Raw genomic sequence first — 24370 nt, 5'->3', positions numbered from 1 at the left:
CACGACCACCTGACTTGGATATATATTGTTGTTCCTCCATCATCACTGGACATCCCTATTCCACAGTACTAAGTGTGCATCTACACCACGCTGACTGCATATCAGAAAGAAAGGAGCACAACCACCCTCAAGGGCATCGAGGGACAAGCAGTGCATGCCAGCCTCACTGGTGAAACCACATGCCAAGCACAATTTGTTTTAATAATCTGCACATGCTTTCCAGGAACACAGTAAACAGGAAACTTTGCTGAATCATATCCTTGTCAAAAGAGACAAGGAATTTAAGTAGGGATTTTATCGGTGTGATAAGTCAATATCAACTTGTGCTCCTCTACACTGTAGGCAAGGGCAATGCTGACGGAGAAAGGTTAGCATGTCAGGAAAAGGTTCGGTATAACAGTTACAAGTCTCGAGAGAGGTGAAACTACCAATGGCCAGCCGGTCCTACAAATACATACTGAGAATCGCCAAAGGCCTTTAGGATTTCCCGGTCCAGAAGGTCGTTTGGAATGGCATGAGTGTTAGTGCTCAAATTCTGTGGTTTTGGCTGATGCTCTTTTCTATCCAATAGAGTGTCCAAGACTGGGAGTTCAATCAGCTGTAGCAGACGTAAAATTGTTTGTTCCTGCCATATCTCATCAACTACTGCAAAATAAAAAGGGTTTTCATCTCAGATTTTACTCAGCCTAAAACAGGAAAACAGTTTGAGAAACCGCTAGAACAATTAACCCAAAGACAGACTTTGCAATAATCTTCCAGGCATACACATGCTAAATTGGTTGTTTGTATTCAACGGCTACATAAAGCTTTTACAGCAGAGCTATTCATTGCACACAAAAGAGCCTTGAAAAGTACCAGAGCCAAAGTGAGTTGAGAAGGGTGCAAGTGTTTATGATATGCATAATTGTTTGCAATGCTGAAGAGGTTTTGAAAAATCTCCTGTACTGACACTATCCAGATACTGTCTAGGCCAGCAGAATATTTTACTGCATATAATTTCTTAAAGTGATTAAAATTTGGAAGTTTTGAAAAGTAGTTTTGCTCACTACCACCTTCTCAAGGACAACTAGGGATGGGTAGTAAGCATTGGCCTTGCCAGCTACAAGTTGCTGTAAAATACCACTTCTTTTGGTTATGGGTTTAATAATTTGCAACAATTATTTTGTGTGTCCTGGCTTTGCAGATATTGAACCATTGGAAATTTATCCTTCAGATATACATTTACACCAAAATATGTATTAAGAGGCTGGTATGTGTCAGCATTGTTTCAGCAAATCTTTGCTACAAAGTTAAACTTTCCAATAGCTGACAAACATTTCCACAGATTAAGAAATTGTAATCAGAGTTGCATCTTTATACCTTTAAATCTCAATAGTGGAATGCAGTTAAAATGTAGCATTAATTCAAAATCAGATGCAGTCAGGTCACAATAAAGTGAATGTTGCACTCCAAACAGTTCAAGTAGGCAAGTGGCTTAGTGACATGGCTCAGGGCCCTGAGAATTACTTTTTGTTAAAAATTCTTCAGGATGCAGAACAGTCAACATTTATTGACCCTTCACAATCACCCTGGGGAGGATGGAGGTGGGCCTTCTACCTGAGCCACTGAGGTCCATGTGGTGAAGGAGCTCCCACAGTGCTGTTCAGGACGGAGTTTCAGGATTTTGACCAGCGATGAAAGGGTGGTGCTATAATGTTCAAGTCAAGATGGTAAGTGGGACTTGTAGGTAGCAGTGTTCCCATGCACCTGCTGCCCTTGTCCTTTTAAATAGTGGAGGTCCTGTTTTAATTGTAAATATTGAAGCAGCCTTGACAAATATATTGAATTAACTGATCTTAGCTTTGTATTACAATTGATTTTTGCTCCCTAGGATGGAAAAAAAGGGAGAGGTGTTAGAAGAAGTTGTTTAAAAAAAAACTTCTGCTCTTGATCACTGTAGATCATGGTAGAAATGCTCTTACACAATGACCAAGATTTAACAGGCTATCAACAATTACTCTTTAGGCTTATGTGCAAATGGCTGCTTGGGGACGTTACCAGAGCTGTCAGCAGCCATGGAAACATACCCAATGAGACAGTTTACCCCGCACACAGATTTAAAATCTTCACGCAAGTGATAGCTTTTCATTATGGCTGAGCCAAAGGGTTCATGCGACTAAAGAGTAGACTAGTTGAGAATAGGTGCAGCTCATGTTAGCAAAGTTGAACAATTGTCCACACTGAAAAGGCAACAGGCAATTTAACATTGCAGTCTTAAATGCTGTTGTCACTCCGTGATAAGTGACACTTACCCGTCTGAGGTAATTGTGATGTCTCAATGCGAGATAAAGTTACAGGTTTTAAACTCAAATTACAGAGCAGTTCTTCTAATGAGCTGTCAGGAGGGTTGGTATCTGTACATGTGGAAAAATGAACTGGTTCTTTCCTAAGAACAAGAAAATAAGACTTTTTTTAAAAAAAAAAGTATCTGTCCAACCGCCCAAGTCAAATTAATATTAACATTTATGACAATCGCTGCTTCGATTTTCCTTCAGTTACTTTAGGTCTTCTGAACTAGAAGACATCAAAGGCTAATTTTGTTGAATCACCCATCTTTGCTCTGGAAAGCCTGAACTGTGAAACAGCACACCATTGATCAAATTTCTCAACTTGATTTCATCATTCAGGTCTAAGATTGGACAGATGAACTACTTGAGCCGGCAGCACGTGACAGGAAGAAAGAGTTCCATTTTCAGGTTGCTATCCTCAAGCTTGCATGAAATCTTCCATCCTTTCCTTTCTCCCTTCCCAGCATGTACTGGTTAAATTTGTAGACTAGTTAACCCAGAGGCTTGGACCAAATCTCACCATTGGCAGTTTTGGTAATCAGTACAGGTAATAGCGACCACAAAACTTGGATTGCCTTTAAGTACCCAACCTTCTTATTTGTCTTGATCTTTTCGGGCTCCAGCCCTTGGGCACATCATAGGGCAAAGGTTAAACAAGCTCAGTTGTATCAAATCAATACAAAAGATTGAAACAGTTAGGGATGGGCAATAAATAAGTTTGCCAGTGACACCAACATCCACAGAACACATTAAAAAGATACTGGATAGCCCACCTTGTGCCACTGACCAGCACAGCTCACAAGCACCACTGTAAATAATGTATTAAAACAGAAAATGCTAGAAATACTGAAGCAGTTCTGGCAGCATCTGTGGAAAGAGAAAGAGTTAATGTTTCAGGTCTGTGACCTTTCATCAGAAATGAAAGTTCATTGACCTGAAATGTCAACTCTCTCTCTCTCTCTCTACAGATGCTGCCAGACCTGCTGAATATTTCCAGCATCCAGAGTATTTTGCTTTTATATCAGTGCTGATGGTAACAAAAAAAAAATTAGTGGATTAAGTGGGTGGGTAGAACTGTTGCAGATGGAGTTCAATTGGGGTAAGTGAGAGGTCATCCACTCTGGATCCAAGGCAGATGGATCAGAGTATTCTCTGGCTGTTTTCAGTACTGTGATACTGGGATTCTTCAAGTGCAGACTTATGAATTCGGTTTGCCAGGAGGGAGGGAGGGTCACTGGCTTTCCCAGTGTAGGCCAGCTACTGATGGCTGGCGCGATAAGAACGCTGATCATTAGTACCATACTAGTGGCAATCTGCTCACACCAGCTTTTTGATGTGCAACTCATCGTGCATCACCACAGGTACTCTTCAACCAAATCACCTCCCCTAGCTCCCAGTCCTGAACAACATTACCCCCTTACCCCACATCAGGAAGGCAACTGTGACAGGCAAGCTACTGGGGAAGTTCTACCCCAACATGAATCTGCCCTTATTTAACCCATCATCAGTTTGGCTTCCCTTATGTCACCCCATATGGTTAAACCCACCATGCCAAGTAGTAACAACTGAGGAACTATGGCAGGAGCATTGGCTGGGGAAACATCCTCAAGAAACTGATTTCACATTGTAGACCCTATTGCTCAGCTACCTGGCTATGATCCCCCCCAGTGACAGTTGGCCTTTTCAAACCATTTCCAGACTGGGCCAGGCCTGTGCAGCCATCCAAAATCAGCAGGGTCACCAAGACATCCAGGCTTCAGCTGTGGTGCAGTCCAAACAATGACTCAAGACAGTCACAAAAGACTTAATACTGTAGAAAGCTTAGAGGAGTATAGAAAGTACAGGGGTGAAGTAAATATGGAAATTAGGAAAGCAAAAAGGATATGAAAAAATATTGGTAGGTAAAAATCAAAGAAAATCCCAAGATGTTTTACCAGTGCATTAAGAGCAAGAAAATAACTAAAGAAAAGGTAGGGCCTATCAGAGATGTACATGGTAACTTGTGGTTTGATGCAAGATGTGGGCAGGGTTCTGAATGAATATTTTGTCTCCGTCTTCACTTAGGAGAGGGATGATGCAGACATTCTAGTTAAAGAGGAGTGCAAAATATTAGATACAATAAGTAGAGAGAGAGGAAGTGCTAGAGAAACTGGCATCCCTGAAGGTGGATAAATCACCAGGGTCAGATGGATTGTATCCCAGGCTGTTGAAGGAAGCAAGGGAGGAAATAGCACATGCTCCAAGGATCATTTTCCAATCCTCACTAGATACAGGCAGGGTCCCAGAGGATTGGAGATCTACAAATGTCATACCATTATTTAAAAAGGGTGCGAGGGGTAGACCAGGAAATTTTAAGGCAGTCAGTCTGACTTCAGTGGTGGGCAAATTATTGGAAACAATCCTGAGACAGAGGATAAACTGTCACTTAGAAAGGCAGGGATTGATCAGAGATAGTTAACATGGTTTTGTCAAGGAAAGATCATGTCTCACTAACTTAATGGAATCTTTTGATGAAGTAACAAGGAGGATTCACGAGGATAGTGCAGTGGATGTTGTCTACATGAATTTCAGTAAAGCATTTGACAAGGTCCCCCATGGCAGACTGGGTCAGGAAAGTGGGACAGGGAAGGTGGCAGGTTGGATCCAAAATTGGCTCAGTGACAGGAAACAAAGGGCAATGGTCGATGGATGTTTTTGCGAATGGAAAACAATTTCCAGTGGTGTTCCACAGGGCTCAGTGTTGGGGCCCTTAAAGCTTGTTGTATATATTAAATGATTTGGACTTAAATGTGGGAGGCATGATTGGGAAATTTGTAGATGACAAAAATTGGCCGTATAGTTGATAAAGAAGAGGATAGCTGTTGTCTCCAGAATGATAGCAATGGCTTAGTTGAGTGAATGGAGAAGTGGCAAATGGAATTCAATCCGGAACAGCGTGAGGTAACGCATTTGGGGGACGACAAACAAAGCAAGGGGATACTCAATAAACGGGAAGTTATTGAGGGGTTGAGGAAGTGAGAGACCTTGGAGTGCATCTCCACAGGTCCTTGAATGTGGTAGGACAGGTGAACAAGGGGGTCAAGAAAGCTTATGGAATGCTTTCCTTTATTCAGCAAAGTATTAAATACAAAAGCAGGATGTAATGATGGAATTGTATAGAATGCTGGTTAGGCCACAGCTGGAATTATGCATACAGTTCTGGTTACTACATTACAGGAAGGACATAATTGCTCTTGAGAGGGTGCAGTGGAGATTTACAAGAATGTTGCCAGGGCTTGAAAATTGCAGCTATGAGGAGAAATTGAATAGGCTAGGGGTGTTTTCCTGCTAAGGGGGTGGCCTAATTAAGGTGCACAAAATTCTGAGGGTCCTAGATAGGTTAAACAGGAAAGACTTGTTTCCCCCAGCCAGGGGGCATAGATTTAAGGTGATTGGTAGAAGAATTAGAGGGGACACGAGGAAAAACTTTTTCACCCAGTGGGTGGTGAGCATCTAGAATTCACTGCCTAAGTTGGTGACTGAGGCTGAAATGCTCAAAGGTACCTGGATCTGCATCTGGATCTGCTACAACCTGCAAGGCTACCAACCAGGTGCTGGAAAGTGGGATTAAAATGAGCAGCTAGTTTCGTTTTTCTCTTTTTGGCTAGCACAGACACAATGGGCTGAATGGCCTCTTTCTGCACTAGCTTTTCTATGGGTTTATGGACTCATTGTTGAGGAGTGTCCACTGACTAAACTTGAAGACAGGATTAAAGAACTCCGTCTAGCCACTGACAAGCCTATTGCTCAGTTCTGTGACTGTGCACATGGATGAGCAGAGAGATTTAGGGCTCCAAGTATAGAAATCACTAAAAACTAGTGCACAGTTACAAGCAATAATTTAAAAGGCTCATGAAATGTTGACCTTACCTCAAGGGGACTGGAGTACAAAGCAGTGAAGTTACGCCACAGCTGTACAGATTAAATGTATGATTTAATTAAGGTAAGTTTCTCTCTATCTACCCCATTTCCTCTAGTGGGAGAGTCCAGAACAAGGGGAATAATTTTACAAATCAGAGCTAGGCTGCTTAGGGGTGATAACAGGTAATGTAAATCTGGAACTTCAACCCCCCCTCTCCTCAACCCCCCACAAAAAAACCACTGAAGCTGAGGGGGTGGCACAATTAAAAGTTTCAAAACTGAAATTGATAGATTTTTGTTAGGCAAGGTTATTAAGGGTCACAGGACCAAGATGTTAGATGGAGCCAAAATGTAGATCAGCCATAATCTCACTGAACAGCAGAACAGTCTATTCCTGCTCCTAGGAGTTAGTTAGCCAGTTTTGATACCTTTGGATAAATTTCCCAAGCATTTGAAGCCATTTTTAAGTTTTGAGCAAGTTCTCATTGGCTGAGACGCATGCCAGTGCTGCAACAACATTTTGCCCATTACCTTGAAGTGTCCCAAGGCTAGAGTCCAGCTGAAGAAAGGATCCAGTCAGTTGCACCTTCTACAAGTGCCTAGTCAGAGCAGCAAAGCTGATGCTTATCAGAATCCTGCACCTCATTCCTGTTGATTGTATAGGAAGGATAGGCTCTCCAGTTGTAGAAAGGATTCAAGCCAATTTCCATATTCAGCAGACTAGCTCAGGTGTTATACAGATATGCTAAACCATTTTAAGAGGCATGTTAAAAATAGCTTCCAAAATTACAAAGTCCAAAGCAGTCTTGCGCTGTAATTATTGGTAAAGTTCAAGGACTTTTCTTACTGAAGTGAGCAGCTCCCAACACTGCAATCAGCTGCCACCTCTACAAGTGGAAGAATGTCACGTTAGAGATCTTAAATAAACTTACCTCCTCCATGATCCATTGAACACTGGGCTGGGAGCCTGGCATTCATTCACAACATCAACCCACCTATGCATTGTGGTAAATCTGTACAAACTGCAGCTACTGTCCTCAAAAGTAGACTCTTTATCTTTGCCAAAAAGCTTCGTGCCAACGGCTTCAAACACCTTATTATCCATCAAAGCCTGACAGAGCCGCACTACTTTTGACCGAGAGATTTCGGCCTCACCAAAATAGTTATTCTGCAGAAGGTGACTCAGAATGAGGTCCACTGCATCAGAGCCAAGGAAGCAGTCATCATGATGTTTCAGATGGTGTCTGCGCCGTTTCACCTCCACTTCTGACTGAAGGGCAACAATGATGTTGCACCAAATACGAGTTGCTCTGAATGGCTTCACAGTAGGCAATCCTGAAAGAGAAACCAACAAGTGAAATTACCACTGTCGAGACTTGAGCACAAAATCTAGGCCGACACTCCTAGTGTAGCACCAAGGGAATGCTATACAGTCATTTTTCAGACGATGATGATACGTTAAACTGAGGCCCTGTCTGCTCTCTCAGGGGAAAGTAAAAGACCCTTGCACAAGCGTATAAGTGCAGAGGAGTTCTCCCTAGTACCCTGGGTCAATGTTTCTCACTCAGCCAACACCACTTAAAATCATTACCTGGTCATAATCACATTGCTGCAAATTGGCTGCCACGTTTCCTATATCATAACAGTGACTATACTTCAAAAATAATATATTGGCTAGTAAGCATCTTGTGATGTCCTGAGGTCATAAAAGGTACTATATAAGTACGAGGCTTTTTGTGACTGTATGGCAAAGGCTGAGATACAGTGTCTTTGGACTACACAGAGCTCCAGCCTGAGTCTGAGAGTGATCTATCCTCAGGATAGAAGGTAAATGACAACTGTGTGACAAACCAAATAGTTAGAGGGTAGGGCTATTAAGTATAATTCAGGAAATCTTAAGCGTTGGTCAATTGGTAAAGATATTAAATAAATGCTTTGCTTGCGTTGTCACAGAAGTGTATGTTAGTGGAAATGTGTTAGAAGAGTAACTAGGCCAAATCTGTCTGGTTTATTTGCACAGAAGGCTGGCCAGGCTGAAGAATTTTCTTTCACTGAAGCAAACAAAACAAAAAGGTATTACTTGGGATGAGGACACACTGTTTACCTGGAGAATTCTTCCAACACATTTCCATCAACACATACTTCTGTGAGAACACAGCCAAAACATTTATTCGATATCTTGGCCATTTAACCATCCCTTCAGATAGCAATAGACAAGAAAATACTGAAAAAATATGAATGCAGCTCAAAAATAAAATGGTATTCAGCTTTGATGGCAAGCATCTTAGAATGCTCATGGAAGTCAGAGTAAACAACGTAGGAACAGGACTAGGCCATTCAGCTCCTTGAGGCTTCCCACAGTTCTTTTAATCATGGCTGATCTGTACCACATGCCCATATATCCACCTTTACTCCACGTCCCTTGACACCAGTGTCCAACAAAACTATCGACCTTGGTCTTGAATATTTCACTTAGCACATCTTCAGCCAGATGCCCACTACAGTGTGTCCTACTTCATTCCCAAATGACATATTGCACTCCCTTGTTCAGGACACCCCTAAATAAGGAAATAGAGAATTGAGAGGACAGGAACAAACTATCATTTTAGATAGGAGAGGCTCCAACCACAGATTTTCAAACATCCTTTAGGGTTGTATATTCTGCCAAATGATGGGACAGTAGGTGGTTACTACTGGAATATCTCTGTCCAGCATCAGAAGTGGCTGCTTTTGGATGTTCAGCCATCTTCTTGATGGCATTAACTGGGATGTTTCCAATGAAACAGCAAGCACAGGGAGACAACATGTAGGCTGCCATCAACTTCACCAGCCTAAGACTTGAAAAATCCATCACTAAAATCACACCTGCCATCTTCAGAAACAACTTGCAGTATAAAAAAGCAGCATCTCATCACTGACCCAACAACAGAGTTCCTTGGCTTCAACTTCCCTTGAAGAGAGGGTTGTCAGCACTCAACTGAATCCATACAGGGCACAAATGTCGCTATCACCTTTGTAAGTGGAAGATGAGGGTTGACCAAGTATGATTGTGGCCACAAATTCAGCTCATCTCTCAAGCTGCTCATTAAAACCTATTGCAACTGGCACCTCATTCATTGGCATCTAAGATGTCCTTCAAATGGACAGCCAAAATAGAAGTAAGTTTTCCCTGACATACAAAAGTGTGGGCCAGAAGTGGGTAAACTCCTACAGCACATAATATGGAATATAAAACATTTACCTAGAAATATTAAGTTAATTAGGAAGAGGCATTATGATTTGTAAAAAGGCAATCTATTGTACAAAAAACAAAGAGAATTCATTGAATCTATTGATGCTGTCTTTGTGGACGTTCAAAGCATGTTTGATAAGGTCCCACATGAAGACAAGGTGACAAGATTAAGGCAGATAATGAAGGGAATGTGGGAGCATGCACAGGCAGTTGGTTAAAGGATGTCAGTCAAGAGATGTTTTTCAGGCTGGGGAGATGTAAACAGCAATTTCTCTCAGGGATTGCTCAATGATCTAGGTGTTAAAAAAAGAAAAAAGGTGAAGATTTGCATTTAAATAGCACCTTCAGAACATCAGGATATCTTGTTCAAATGCAAGAAAAACAATCAATTTGAATACAGCAAGGTCCCAAGAGTAACAAGATATAGTGAGCGGATCATCTGTTTTAGTGATGTTCATTGAGGGATAAACGTTTGCCAGGACACCGGGGAGAACTCCCCTGCTCTTCAAAGTAGTGCCATGGAATCTTTAACATCCACTTGCGGCCACCGTTTAATGTCTCATCCTCACCTCCAACAGTGCAGCATTGCACTTAAGCATCAACCTAGATTTGTGTTAAGTGTCTGGATTGAGGCTTGAATGCATGGTTCTCTTACACAAGAGTCGAGAGTGCTACACAGACCCACAACTGTTAGTATCACATCAACATTTGCAGACAGAAATGGGGACATTGTTGACAGTGATGAAAAGTAACTTCAGAAGGATGCAAGTATCATCAGATTGAACGGACAGATATCAGATGTCAACAGGTGTAAGACAGTATATTTTGGGAAGAATAAGAGGAAGACACACACTAATTAGTTTTTTTAAAGATGGCAGCTGAAAGCTTTAGTTTGCACACATTTTTAACCAAGGGAGGACATGTTGATAAAGCTATATAAAAGAGACCTTATGTTATATTTATATGGTACTTTCAATGTAATATAACATGCCAAGGCACTTTACATGAACGTAATCAAGCAGGATTTGACACCAAGTCATGCAAGATAGCAGAGACAAAGACAGTCAAGACTTGGACAAAAAGTTGAAAGGCAGCAACCCCCAAAAAACCCAAAAGTCTGCTGGGAGAGGAGGTTCCGCTCTGTACTGTAGGCTAAATGAGTTAATCTGTTATGTTACACAAGTTGATCCACTGATGTGGAGAAATATAGTACATAGTTACTTTATATTCCACAAATAAAACCATAACCTTAAGACGGGTAGATACAGGATCGAGCAGCTGAATAACCTGCTCCTGATTCATATGTTTCATACATATGAACAAAAGGATTCATCTTCCCTTAATCAGAGAATGATCAGCACAGGGGTCATCACCGGACCCGTTATGTGGGCCAGCTTTATGAAAGGAGTTATCCAATTAGTCCCACACCCACTGGTTTTCCCATGGCTCTGATAAATGGATCCCGAGCCAGATGGTGAAGTACGAGACTACACGCAAATCCTTTGAGTTACTTCCTTTATTTACAGAATGCAGCAGCATTAAATATGCCTGCCTCCTACCTACCGGTCCAGTATCCGAGCAGCCCCTCTTTATACTCATGAAAACACAATAACAAATAAACAAATGAACTAATGAACCACCCCTTAAAGGAAGTGTCTCTTTATACTCGAGTATATCAAATAGACAAAGGAACTAATACTCTAATTAACAGCCCCTCAAAGGAGTCATGTAACAAAAAAATTAAAACTTTTAAAGGAAACTTTAACACAGCCCCTGTGGCACCCATCATGCATAGAAAGCCATCCCCTCTCTATACTTGAGTATATTAAAAAAAACGAATAATCAAATTAACTAGTTAACAATGCCTTAAAGGGGCACAGCCCCTTTGTTTTCAAGATACTTAATCAATACCTTCCACCTGTTTATCCTTAACAGTACAACTATAACATTAACAGTCCCTGCAATTTTTTCAAGTGTTTATCCAAATTTACTTTTGAAAGTTACTACTGAATCTGCTTCCGCCACCCATTCAAGCAATGCATTCCAGATCATTACTGTGGAAAAGATTTCCTCACCACACTCTGGATCTTATGGCAATTATCTTCAATCTGTGCCCTCTGGTTACCAACCCTTCTGCCACTGGAAATAGTTTCTCCTCATTTACTCTATCCATACCATCAATGATTTGAACATCTCTATGAAATCTCCCCTTAACTGCCTCAACTGAGAGCAACCCCAGTTTCTCCAGTCTCACCACACAACTGAATTCCCTCATCCCAGTTACCATCATTCTAGTAAATCTCATCATCACCCTCTCCAAAGCCTGGACATCTTTCCTAAAGTGTGGCCCCAATAATGGAACACAATACTGCAACTGAGGCTCAGTCTTTGTTTTAAATGTACAGCAAACTTCTCTGCTTTTGCATTCTACCTTGAAATAACAGCCTTCTCAACTTGCCCCCCCTTCAAAGATTTGTGCTAATACATCCTATGTCTGTGTTCAAACACCCCCTTTAAAGTTTTTACCATAGTTATATTACCTCTTATTCTTCCTACCAAAATGCAATCGTTTCACACTTCTCTGCTTTAAAATTTCAATTGCATATGTCTATTTCACCTGTCTTTGTTTTCCTGATGTCTATTGCTATCCTTAATGTTTGCTACTTTTTCAAGTTTCATGCCAACTACAAATTTTGAAATTATGACCAAGTTTAGGTCATGAATATTTATCAAAAAAGAGCAATGGTCCCAATACCAACCCTGAACAACATCACTGTATACCTCTCTCCAATTGGAAAAAAAACCAACCATTTACCAGTACTCTTAGCCAATTTCATATCCATGCTTCCACTGTTCCTTTAGACCCCAGCCTTTTTAAAAAAATCTATTACCTTGTCCAACACCTTTTGAAAGTCCAATACACATCTACAGTACCCTCATCAACCCTCTGCTGCTTCAAAGAACACAATTACGTTATCAAACACAATTTGTCTTTAACAAATCAGTGCTGAGTTTTTGCATTGTTTTTGAAGTCATTAGCCTATACCTTTCCAGAAGCCAACTAATTTTGTCCCAGATTGTCTTTATAAGTTTTCCCACAACCCAGGTTAATCTGACTGGTCTGTAATTGGCTGGTTGGCAAGACTGAAGAAATCAGTATAAAATACACAAATCCAAATCGCTGGGGACTCTATTGTCACAACCCTGGGTTCCATTATCCCACAAACACACAGAGCAGTGGAAGTCAACTTCTTTTAAAAAAAAAGACACTGACCACTTATGGGAGTGACTAATGCAACATATTCAGATGATATCTACCTACTACAGACCCAAATTTGTAACAAATGCCAACATTATACAGGTTAAAATTTTGCATTGGCAAAGTAAACAGCAGCCAATATGAGCAACTTCTAAACTTCAAAGTTGTACAGTGAATTTAAAAAGTGGTTTATTTTTAAAACAATGACCAAAACCTTTGCCACCCTTAATAACATTATATTTGCATTTTCTGGAAAACCCACAGCACAAGGAACATCCATTGGTTTGCAAGTGAAATACCGAACTGAACACCCAGGGAAATTCCCATTTAGAAGCCTTATTTCCCTCCTTAACAGTCGATCAAATTAAAACTGATAAGAACATGAACTAAGGCTTCCTAAAACGTCCTGTTTTTCTACTCCAAACAGCAATTGAAAATAGAACCTATCTAGGTGATGAAACACCTCTCTCAATGTCATGGTGTGATTAACATGGGATCAAAGCATCTCAGCAAGATCAGTCATTAGTGTTCCAGGGAATTGCTTAGATTTCACTGATGAGGATGTCATGATTTTAAAGCTATGGTATCCACAAAAAAAGTAACCGCTCTGAACACAACAAGCTTTTAGCACCTCTAAGTGACATGTTCCAAGGTGCTTCACAGGAGCATTGCAAAACAAAATATGACACTGAGCCACATTAGGAGATATTAGGGCTAAATGACAAAATATTTGGTCAAAGAGGTCGGTTTTAAGGAGCGTCTTAAAGGAGGAAAGAGAAGGACAAGAGAGAGGTTTAAGGAGGTAATTCCAGACTTGGGGCATCAGCAGCTGAAGGCACAGCCATCAGTGGAAGAGCAATTTAAATCAGGGATGCTAAAGAGGCCAAAATTAGAGGAACACAAATATCTGAAGGTTGTAAGGCTGGAGGAGATTAAAGAGATTTGCGGTGTTGGAGGGGCGTGGGGGGTATGCAGGGTGGTAGCAGGACATTGTAGGGAGGGGAAGGGGGAAAGAGATTTGAAAACAAGGCTAGGAATTTTTTTTATATATAAAGTGAATGTGTTTAACCAAGAGCCAATGTAAATCAGTGAGCACATGGATGATAGGCAAATGGAATTTTGTGCAAGTTGGAAAGAAGGCAGTGTTTTGAATTACCTCAAGTTTAAGGAGGGTGGAATGTAGGAGGCTGGCTAGGAGGGCACTAGAATAGTCTAGTTCAGAGGTGACAAAAACAAGGCCGAGGGTTCCAGCACAAGACCTGAGGCAGGGGTGGAGCAGAGTGATGCTACAGAGTTGGAAACAGATCATCTTGGTGCTGGTGCAGATGTGTGATTGGAAGCTCACCAAATATAGCACTGAGATTGTTAACTGTCTGGGTTAGCCTCAGAGGAGGCAGATGGAACCAGGGGCAAGGGATAGCTTGCGGTGGGGACCGAAGGCAATGGCTTCCATCTTAACATTTAACCATCATGAGATTATCCAAATTTAGAGATATCTGAATGTAGGTGTTATATGGATTAGGTTACAAATGTAACACTGTTACCTTGTCAGATTAACTGGCCAGGTTTCAAGTGGAATCCATGTAATTAAATGCTGTAACCCATAAGACAATGTATTGTTAGTGAGGTGCATGATCCTGCAGTGATTTCCAAAGGGTGTTTCAATACTTTCTCAAAAAAATCAGATGATTGAAGATAATAGCATCAGATATGTTACACAATGCTTTCTAAGAAGAAATACACATAGGTCAAATACAACACATTTCTAATTCTGTGGAAGTTGAATGTTAAACTTTGAAAGTGAGAATCTATTCATAATCACAAGCAACCAGTGGATCTTTCCCAATGTGTAAAACAACTTGAGTATCTTTGATAAAAACATTTCACAGTTAAGTAAAGACAAACCAGGAAGGAAGAAATTAGGAGAGATGAGCAAAAAAACCACAGTACTAAATGCTCAAAGAAAGAAATGTCAGTCAGGTTGCAATTGTGACTATTTATAATGCTCAAACTCCAAAGCCAAGCAAGTTTAATTTGTGGATAATTTATAAAGTCCTGTGCAGCTTCAATAACTTTGCATGATAGAAACAACTGTAACCAGCATATGAGAAAGCATAATTCACAAAAGTTTTATATTCATGTTTTCCATTTTATTTCAGATGCTGAAACTGATTAAAAAGTGACAGTAGGAAAAAGTGAACTGTAACAGCTAGTAGATCTGAAGCATAACATTTAAAAACTATGAATTCTACCTTAATTTGCCATTTACAGTTTGTGTATCTTGTGTATATCCAGAGTTGCACAAGGACTTTATAAACACCCTGCATATTAGTATCTTATCTCACTGAGGATATTCCAAAGTACTTCACACCAATAAAGACTGACATTTATATAGTATCTTTGATAATCTCAGAACATTTCATAACCAATGAAGTACATTTTTCCTGCACAGGGCAGAGGAAGATAAAAACTTAAAGACTGCACTTCAAAAATTTCTTGCATTACTGTTGTAATGCAGTAGCTCCTACACAAGTAAAAGTCAATTACAAATAGGAAATCAATCACAGGCAGAGACTAAAGTAACAAAGTGCTGGAAAAACTCAGGTCTGGCAGCATCTGCGGAGAGAGAAACAATTAATGTTAGAGTCCAACATGACTTCTTCAGAACTGGAGAGGGGTAGAAATGTAATGAGTTTTAATGCTGTTGAAAAAGGTAGATGGGTCGGGCGGGGGGGGTGGAAAAAGAGATGTCAGGTGGAACAAAAAGGCCTAGTAATCCAGAGGCCCAAGGTAATGCTCTGAGGAGACTGGTTCAAATCCCATCATGGTAGCTGTTGCAATTTGAATTCAATTAATGCCCTTTAGATGAGGAAACGTCTTTACCCAGTCTGGCCTACATGTGACCCCAGACCGACAGTAATGTGGCTGACTCAAATGCTCTCTGAAATAGCCACACAAGCCACTCAGTTCAAGGGCAATTAGGGATGGGCAACAAATGCTGGCTTCGCCAGTGATGTCCATATCCCATGGAAGATTAAATAAAAGATCAGGGATAGGTGAGAGGGTGAAGATTAAATACCAAAGGTGTCATGGAGCAAAAGGCAAAGGGAGTAGTAATAGTAGTAGTAAAGAAACAAAGCATTGGTCCAGAGTAGGTGTTCATAGCAGAAAAGGTCAGGTCTGTCTGAGAGCAAAAACATGAAAATAAGATGAAAACAGGCACTTGGGGGAGGTGGGAATTAAAATGGAGGACAGAGTTCATGATCTGAAGTTGTTGGGCTCAACATTGAGTCCAGAAGGCTGTAAGGGCCTAATCAGAAGATGAGGCACTGTTCCTCCAGCTTGTGTTAAACTTCACTGGAACATTGCAGCAGGCAGAGAACAGAAGTACGAACAAGAGGGCAAGATAGTGGATTGAAATTGCAAGCAACCAGAAGGTCAGGGTCACACTTTCAGACTGAGCGGAGTTGTTCTGCAAATCTGGCACCCAGTCTGCATTTGGTCTCCACAATGTAAAAGAGACCTCGTTGTGAGCAGCAAATACAGTAGACTGAATTGAAAGATGTACAAGTAAATAGCTGCTTCACCTAGGAGTATTTGGGGCCTTGAAGAGGAAGCTGTTACACCTGCTGCAATTGCATGGAAAGGTGTGCAGGAAGGGGATGGGGTGTTGGGGGTGATAGAGGAATGGACCAGTGTTTCAGAGGGAAGGGTCCTATCAGAATGCTGACGGGGTGGGGGGGGGGATTTATTTGGTGGTGGCATCTTGCTGGAGGTGGCAGAAATTGCAGAGGATGGTTCATTCAATACAAAAGATAGTGGGGTGGAAAGTGAGGACAAGGGGGAAGCCTACTGTGGGTCAGACACATTGAGGGCCATGTCAACCAGGGGGGGAGCTGGGGAAGAGGAGAGGTCCTCAGTTTAGGAAAAAGGAGGAAGGACATGTCAACCTGCTGCAATGTCCCAGTAAAGCCAATGCAAGCTGGAGAAACAGCACCTAATTTCCGATTATGCATTTTACAGCCTTCTGGACTCAACATCGAGTTCAACAACTTCAGATCATGAACTCGGTCTTCCATTTTAATTCCCACCCCCACCCACCCACCCACCCACCCCAACCCCACAGTCCACATCTTGTTTTCATGTTTTTGCTCTCATATAGACTTGACCTTTATTCTATTAACACCTACTCTGGACCAATGCTTTGTTTCTTTACTACTCCCCTTGCCTTTTGTTCCATGACATCTTTGGTATTTAATCTCCCCCACCTTCACCTATCCCTGATCTTCCCTTTTGTTCCATCTGGCACCCTCTTCTTCCCTCCCCCCCTTTCCAACAGCATTAAAACCCATCATATTTCTACTTTTCTTCAGTTCTGACGAATCATATTGCACTCAAATGTTAACTGTTTCACTCTATACAGATGCTGCCAGAGCTGCTGAGATTTTCCAGCATGTTCTGTTTTTATTTCAGATCTCCAGCATTTGTTTTTATTAAGGAGACCACCATATCTTCTGATGGTCCAAACAATCACTATACTGGCATCCAAAAACAGAGGCCCAAGTACACAGCTAGGTCCCAATTGAACTTCCAAAGGTACAGAAGCCAAGAGACACAAAAACACTATTAGCTAAAAGTCACATCTTGAGCATCACATGAGAGGCTAGGGCCTGAGGGCATAGCCTCAGAGTAAAGGGAAGACCTTTTAGAACAGAGATGAGAAGAAACTTCTTTAGCCAGAGAGTGGTGAATCTATGGAATTCATTGCCACAGAAGGCTGTGGAGGCCAGGTCATTGAGTGTATTTAAGACTGAGATAGGTTCTTGATTGGTAAGGGGATCAAAGGTTACGGGGAGAAGGCAGGAGAATGGGGTTGAGAAACTTATCAGCCATGATTGAATGGCGGAGCAGACTCGATGGGCCAAATGGCCTAATTTCTGCTCCTATGTCTCACATCACACTGGTGGGGGGTGGAATCACTGCTTCAATATAGGACAAATCCATGTTCTACTCCCTTTAAAAAAAAATCTCCATATTACATTTTCAAATGTTGAAAATTAGCACACCTGCTTTCTTCCAACTTTAAATAGCTAGCCAAGAAAGCAGAGTAACTACAATCAGGCAGTCAAGGGCACCACAAGACTCAATCCCAGCCCAGCTGAGGATTGCACTTGAGGAAACAGGTTTGAGATTTGTGCCCCAAGTGTAACAAGCAACCTTAGTGGGGATGGAATGGGTTAGGGCAATCCACCGAAAACTGAAAAGCTTTTTGCCCCTTAAATGTGCAACCTAAAGCTCCAAACTGTCATCCTCAGCAAGCAAGGGCCACTGAATCCAAATAAATCAACCAACCAAAAATCAGCAAGTCAAACAAACATTCAATCTTAAACTACATAAAAAGGTGAACCATTGTCCGAACAAGCAGATTCAGAAAGGCACGTGTTTCCTAAAGCACTCGCCACACGGAGCCCAGCTACATTGGTTATTTTGATAAATCCCATGTTCCAATGTGTATCCTACGATGTGGTTTCATACTATTGGAACCATTCAAAGCTGGGAGCCACCTTTGGGTTCAATTAGTCTCAACAGAACCCTCGCCTTTTCTGCCATCTCCCCCTTACAACCGTTTTTTTTAAACCATTAGATAAAAACAAAAAGCTAAAAGCTACTGCGGATGCTGGAAATCCAAAACAAAAACAGAATTACCTGGAAAAACTCAGCAGGTCTGGCAGCATCGGTGGAGAAGAAAACAGTTGACGTTTCGAGTCCTCATGACCCTTCGGCAGAACTGAAGTATAGTTAGGAGAGAGGTGAAATATAACCAGCTGATATTGCATCTCTCTCCTAACTATACTTCAGTTCTGCCGAAGGGTCATGAGGACTCGAAACGTCAACTGTTTTCTTCTCCACCGATGCTGCCAGACCTGCTGAGTTTTTCCAGGTAATTCTGTTTTTGTTTTTTAAACCATTGCTGCTTTGGATAAACTTGTAAGAAGTAGTTTTTAATGACCTTTAGATTAAATGCGTAACAACCTCAGCTTTAGGGTAGGGCAGTCTTTACACAGGGTAGAATATTTTCAGTCAGGAGGTTGAAACGTACACTACAGGGCACACTAAAGCTCTGAAAAAAATTAAATATTTCAATTCGATTTCTGGAATCCGGAGGGAAAAAAAGAAACTGAACACCTTGGGACGTTAATGGCGCTACATAAATGCTGCTATTGGGAATTTTCCCGCCCCCTTCTGATGCAGTTCTCTCTCTCTCTCACACACATTCCCTCCTCTTAATAATAATAAGAATTAACCCGCGCTCCTTTCTAGTCAGTCCAAGGAGCCAAAAGTAACAACATTCCGGGATGCAGTGATCACCGAAGTCTCCCTGTTTCGGTCAGTTCCCAACATTTAGCTCAAGTTATTTGGTCTTCAGTCCTTGTCCGAAGTTTTAAACTTCCACTTACCTGAATGAGCCATTCTGCTCGTCCGGACATTGTTAAAACAAAAAAAGAGTGAGCGCGGGACACAACAGCGGTGACTGGAGATTCCCAGGCTGCGGTAGGTGTGCGAAAGGAAACTGCTTGCGGCTCCTGGAATTCCCTAACTCGGGGAATGTGGACGGCGGCTGATGCAAATACAAAAGGCGTCGACCAACAAGCCAGGAGGGTGGGAATGCAAGTTGGAGGCAGCCCAGGGGGGTGGAAGGGGTCAGTATGTGTGCTTTTGTGCAAACAGTTCCATGCACGGGAGCGGATTGTACCAGAAAGCCCTGCCCACTCCCCTTGCACTTAAACATTAACCTTGAACGGTTGCGTTGCGGGGAGGGGAAAAAAAAACTTGCATTGCACAACATAGGGAAAGGGGGACTCAGGGATACTTAGTAACAGAGTGGCTGGAAACACAGTGCAACATTCGAAGGGGGGAAGAAAGTCCACAGCTTCAGAAACTTTGCTTTTCAGAGAACTTCCTTTCTGCAATGTTGGGGGGGGGGATAATAGATCATTAACAAAGTGACAGTGTGCTGAATACCTGCTCTGAGCGCCGGGCTGAGAGCCGCCAGGTTCAGGGTCAAGTTCATGACTCGGGCTCTCTCCTGCACACTTGCCATTGTTCCGGGCAACCAGAATTTGGGAGGTGGGGGACCACCCTTATATAACCCGAGGCGCCGCTGCTGATTGGACCCGACCCCAGCTTTTACATCAACTTTAAATAATGAAGAGGCACCAGCCCAATTGCACTCCCAAGAATAGTTCCGAATGAATGCAGTTAAACGCAGGACAAAGAGACTCCGTTTTTGCATGCGTCAGTAGAGCCCAATTTCAGCCCAGTGGCTGTGATTCAGCAGGTAGCACTCCGACCTGTGAGTCAAATGTGGGTTGAAGGAATGTTGCACTGTTGTCTTTCGGATGTGATGTTAAACAATCTGCTCCCTCAGTTGGATGTGAAAGCTCCCATGGCAATATTTTGAAAAGCAGGGGTGTTATCGCTGGTGACCCGGCCAATATTTATCCCTTGGTCAACATCACCACATCGCTGATGCCTTTCCTCCTTAAGATCTTAAGAGTGACACTTCGAAAGCACTTAATTAGCCATAAACATTGTGAAAGGTGCTACATAAATGCAAATTACTTTCAAATATCTCTACAAACGACCAATTGTATTTAAATAGTCGTTTGGTAGTACAGAACTTGAGCATTGCTGAAAAAAGAGACTTTTTTGTCAAAGCTTTTCGTCTTGCACTCATCAGGACAATTCACAAGAAAATATTGATGTCATCTGCAATGCAAATTTGCATTTATGCAGTGTCTTAAACATGGCAAAGCGCTTCACATTAGCATTGTCAACATCATTTAATACTGAGCCATATTAGGATGCATAGTCAAAAGTTTGGTCAAAGTGGTTGGTTTTAAGGAGCACCTTAAATGAGGAGAAAGGCATAGAGATTTAGGAAGGGAATTCCAGAGCTTAGGGCCTAGTTAGCTGAGAACACAGCTGCCAATGTTGGAGCAAAAAAAACTGATGGTGCACAAGAGGCTAGAATTAGAGGAGCGAAGAGATTTCAGAGGGTTATACGGCTGGAGGATGTTACAGAGACAGGGAATCTGTGGAAGGAATTGAAATCAAGGATGAATTTGAGGCATTGTGTAATCAGGTTAATGAGGGCAGGGGTGATAAGTGAATGGAACTTGGTGAGAATTAGGAGACGGACAGCAGAATTTTGGATGAGTTCAAGTTCACTGAGGGTGCAAGTTGGGAGCCCAGCATTAGAATAGTCAAATCTAGAGGTAACAAAGGCAGGATACAAGTGCCCTTCTCCCAAGAGGAGGACATTACTGAAACAAAACAATCAACTAAAAATTAACACCGAAAATGCTGGAAATACTCGGCAGGTCTGGCAGCATCTGTGGAGAGGGACTACAGTTAATGTTTCAAATTGTGAACTTTCATCAGAACAGATAGAAATGTACTGGCTTTTATGGAGGTGAAATGGAGGAGGATGGAAAAAGAACAAAAGGGAAGGTCTGTTAATAGGGTGGGAGACATTAAATGACAAAAGAGTTGGTGGGGCAGAGCCAGAGAGAATAGTAATAGGATAAGTAAGGAAACGAAGGATGGGTCCAGAAGAGATGTCAATGGCAGAATAATGAACTATGGCCATTGAAAAGCAAAGCGAGAAAAACAAGATTATCACTGACACATGCAAAGAAAAGGAAACAAAATGTGGGAGCAGAGATTACAGTCTGAAATTAATGAACTCAATGTTGAGTCCTGAAGATGGTAAAGTGTCTAATTGAAATACAAGAAAAAAAGAATTAGGAGCAGGAGGTAGATCATACAGCCCATTGAGCCTGCTCCACTATTCAGTGTGGTCATGGCTGATCTCGGGCCTCAGCTGCATTTTCCCTCCTGCTCCCCATATCCCTTGATTCTCTGGGAGACCAAAAATCTGTCTACCCCAGCCTTAAATGTATTCAACAATAGAGCATCCTCAGCGCTCTGGGTTGCTTGCTAATGAATTCCAAAGATTCTCAATACTTTGAGTGAAGTCATTTCTCCTCATTTCAGTCCTGAATGATCGGTCCCTTATCTTGAGACTGTGGGCCCCAGTTTTAGATTCCCCGACCAGCGGAAATAATCTCTCACCGTCAACGCTATCAAGCTCCTTAAGAATCTTGTACGTTTCGGTGAGATCGCCTCTCAGTTTTCTAAACTCCAGAGAATATAGGCCCCATTTATTCAGCCTCTCTTCATAGAATGACCCTCTCATCCCAGGGACTAATCGAGTGGACCTTCGCCGCACCGCCTCCAAAGCAAATATATTCTTCCTTAAATATGTAGACCAAAATTGCACATAGTACTCTAGTTGTGGTCTCACCAAAGCCCCATACAATTGTAGCAAGACTTTGTTCCTGTATTCCAATCTTATTGCAATAAAGACCAACACATCATTTGCCTTCATAATTGCTTGCTGTACCTGATTGCTAACCTTTTACTTTTTTGTACAAGCACACCCAAATATCTCTGAACGTCGACATTTACAAGTTTCACACCTTTTGAAAAACATTTTGCTTTGCTATTCTTGTGACCAAAATGAATAATCTCACATTTACCCACATTATACTCCATCTGCCATCTATTGCCCACTCGTTTAACCTGTCTATATATTTTTACCACCTCTCTGTGTCCTCCTCACAGCTTACATTTCTATTTAGCTTTGTATTGTCAGCAAACTTAGATACATTACTCTTTGTCTCTTCATCTCAGTCATTAATATAGATTGTAAATAGCTGAGATGCCAGCACTGATCCTTAAGGCACTCCAGCTTGAAAATGCCTGTTTATGCCTACTCTTTGCTTTCTATCCATGCTAATATATTACCTTCAACTCCATGAACCCCTATCTTGCCTATCAACCTTTTATGTGGCACCTTATTGAATGCTTTTTGGTAATCCTGGTATACTACATCCATGGTTCCCTTTTAGTATAAAATATGAGGTGCTGTTCCTTGAGCTTGTGTTGAACTTCATTGGAACACTGCAATAGGCCGAGGACAGAGATGTCAACATGAAAGCAAGGTGGCAGGCCTTGCCTCGAATCATGCTTTGGAGTCATAGAGTCATAGAGGTCGACAGCACAGAAAAAGGCCCTTCAGCCCATCGAATCTGCACTGGTCAAACAAGTACCTAACTATTCTAATCCCATTTTCCAGCACTAGGCCCATAGCCTTGTATGCCATGGCATCGCAAGTGCACATCCAAATACTTCTTAAATGTTATGAGGGTTTCTGCCTCTACCACCCTTCAGGCAGTGAGTTCCAGATTTCCACCACCCTCTGGGTGAAAAAATTCTTCCTCCTCACATCCCCTCTAAACCTCCTGCCCCTTACCTTAAATCTATGCCCCCTGGTTATTGCTCCCTCCACCAAGGGGAAAAGTTCCTTCCTGTCTACCCTACCTAGGCCCCTCACAATTTTATACACCTCAATCATGTCTCCCCCAATCTCTTCTGCTCCAGGGAAAATAAACCCAGTCTATCCAATCTCTCCTTAGAACTAAAATTCTCCAGCCCAGGCAACATCCTGCACTCTCTCTAGTGCAATCACATCCTTCCTGTAAAGTGGATTCCAGAACTGCACGCAGTACTCTAGCTGTGCCTAACCAGCGTTTTATACAGTTCCAGCATAACCTCCCTGCTCTTATATATGCCTCGGCTAATAAAGGCAAGTATCTCATGTGGCTTCTTAACCACCTTATCTACCTGTCCCACTACCTTAAGGGACCAGTGGACGTGCACATCAAGGTACCTCTGATCCTTGGTACTTCCCAGGGTCCTACCATTCATTGTGTATTCCTGTGCCTTGTTTGCCCTGCCCAAGTGCATCACCTCACACTTATCTGGATTAAATTAAATTTTCCACTGATCAACCCATCTGACCAGCCCATCTATATCCTCCTGTAATCTAAGGCTATCCTCCTCACTATTTACCACCCCACCAATTTTCATGTCATCCGTGAACTTGCTGATCAACCCTCCTACATTCAAGTCTAAATCGTTTATATATACCACAAACAGCAAGGGACCCAACACCGATCCCTGTGGAACCCCACTGAACACAGGCATCCAGTCACAAAAACACCCCTTGACCATCACCCTCTGCTTCCTGCCACTCAGCCAATTCTGGATCCAATTTGCCAAATTGCCTTGGATCCCATTGGCTCTTACCTTCGTTATCAGTCTCCCATGTGGGACCTTATCAAAAGCCTTGCTAAAGTCCAAGTAGACTATGCCAAATGCATTGCCTTCATCTGCACACCTGGTCACCTCTTCGAAAAATTCAATGAAATTGGTCAGATATGACCTCCCCTTAACAAAACCATGCTGACTGTCCTTGATTAATCCCTGCCCCTCCAAGTGTAGATAAATTCTGTCCCTCAGAATTGCTTCCAATAGTTTCCCCACCATTGAGGTTAGACAGACTGGCCTGTAGTTCCCTGGTTTATCCCTTCCTCCCTTCTTGAATAACGGTACCACATTGGCTGTCCTCCAAGTTCTCTGGCACCTCTCCTGTGGCCAGAGAGGTACCGAAAATTATTGCCTGCTATCTCCGCCCTTGCCTCACTCAACAGCCTGGGATACATTTCATCCGGGTCTGGAGAT

General features: G+C 42.0%; 1 protein-coding gene across 4 annotated transcripts in view; it reads right to left on the bottom strand.

Annotated features, from left to right (window-relative positions):
• Window positions 1-19917, bottom strand: part of depdc7a (DEP domain containing 7, paralog a) — a 44303-nt gene extending 24386 nt beyond the window's left edge. Inside the window, exons 1-4 of one of the 4 annotated variants that reach the window (XM_078549458.1) lie at window positions 19742-19917; window positions 7160-7562; window positions 2292-2425; window positions 459-642 (exon numbers count right to left, since the gene is read on the bottom strand). In XM_078549458.1, the coding sequence (XP_078405584.1) occupies window positions 459-642; window positions 2292-2425; window positions 7160-7562; window positions 19742-19820 (800 nt within the window). In that variant the 5' untranslated portion in view covers window positions 19821-19917. Of the gene's footprint in view, window positions 1-458; window positions 646-2291; window positions 2426-7159; window positions 7563-19176; window positions 19402-19741 lie in introns of those variants that run through there. The other 3 variants (XM_078549460.1, XM_078549456.1, XM_078549459.1) reach the window with 3 other exon arrangements.
• Between the last annotated feature and the right edge of the window lie 4453 nt (window positions 19918-24370).

Source organism: Cetorhinus maximus, chromosome 9, assembly GCF_964194155.1.
Source record: "Cetorhinus maximus chromosome 9, sCetMax3.hap1.1, whole genome shotgun sequence".
Taxonomy (NCBI): domain Eukaryota; kingdom Metazoa; phylum Chordata; class Chondrichthyes; order Lamniformes; family Cetorhinidae; genus Cetorhinus; species Cetorhinus maximus.
Note: the sequence above shows the minus strand (reverse complement) of the source record. Positions and strands in the feature narration are given on the sequence as shown.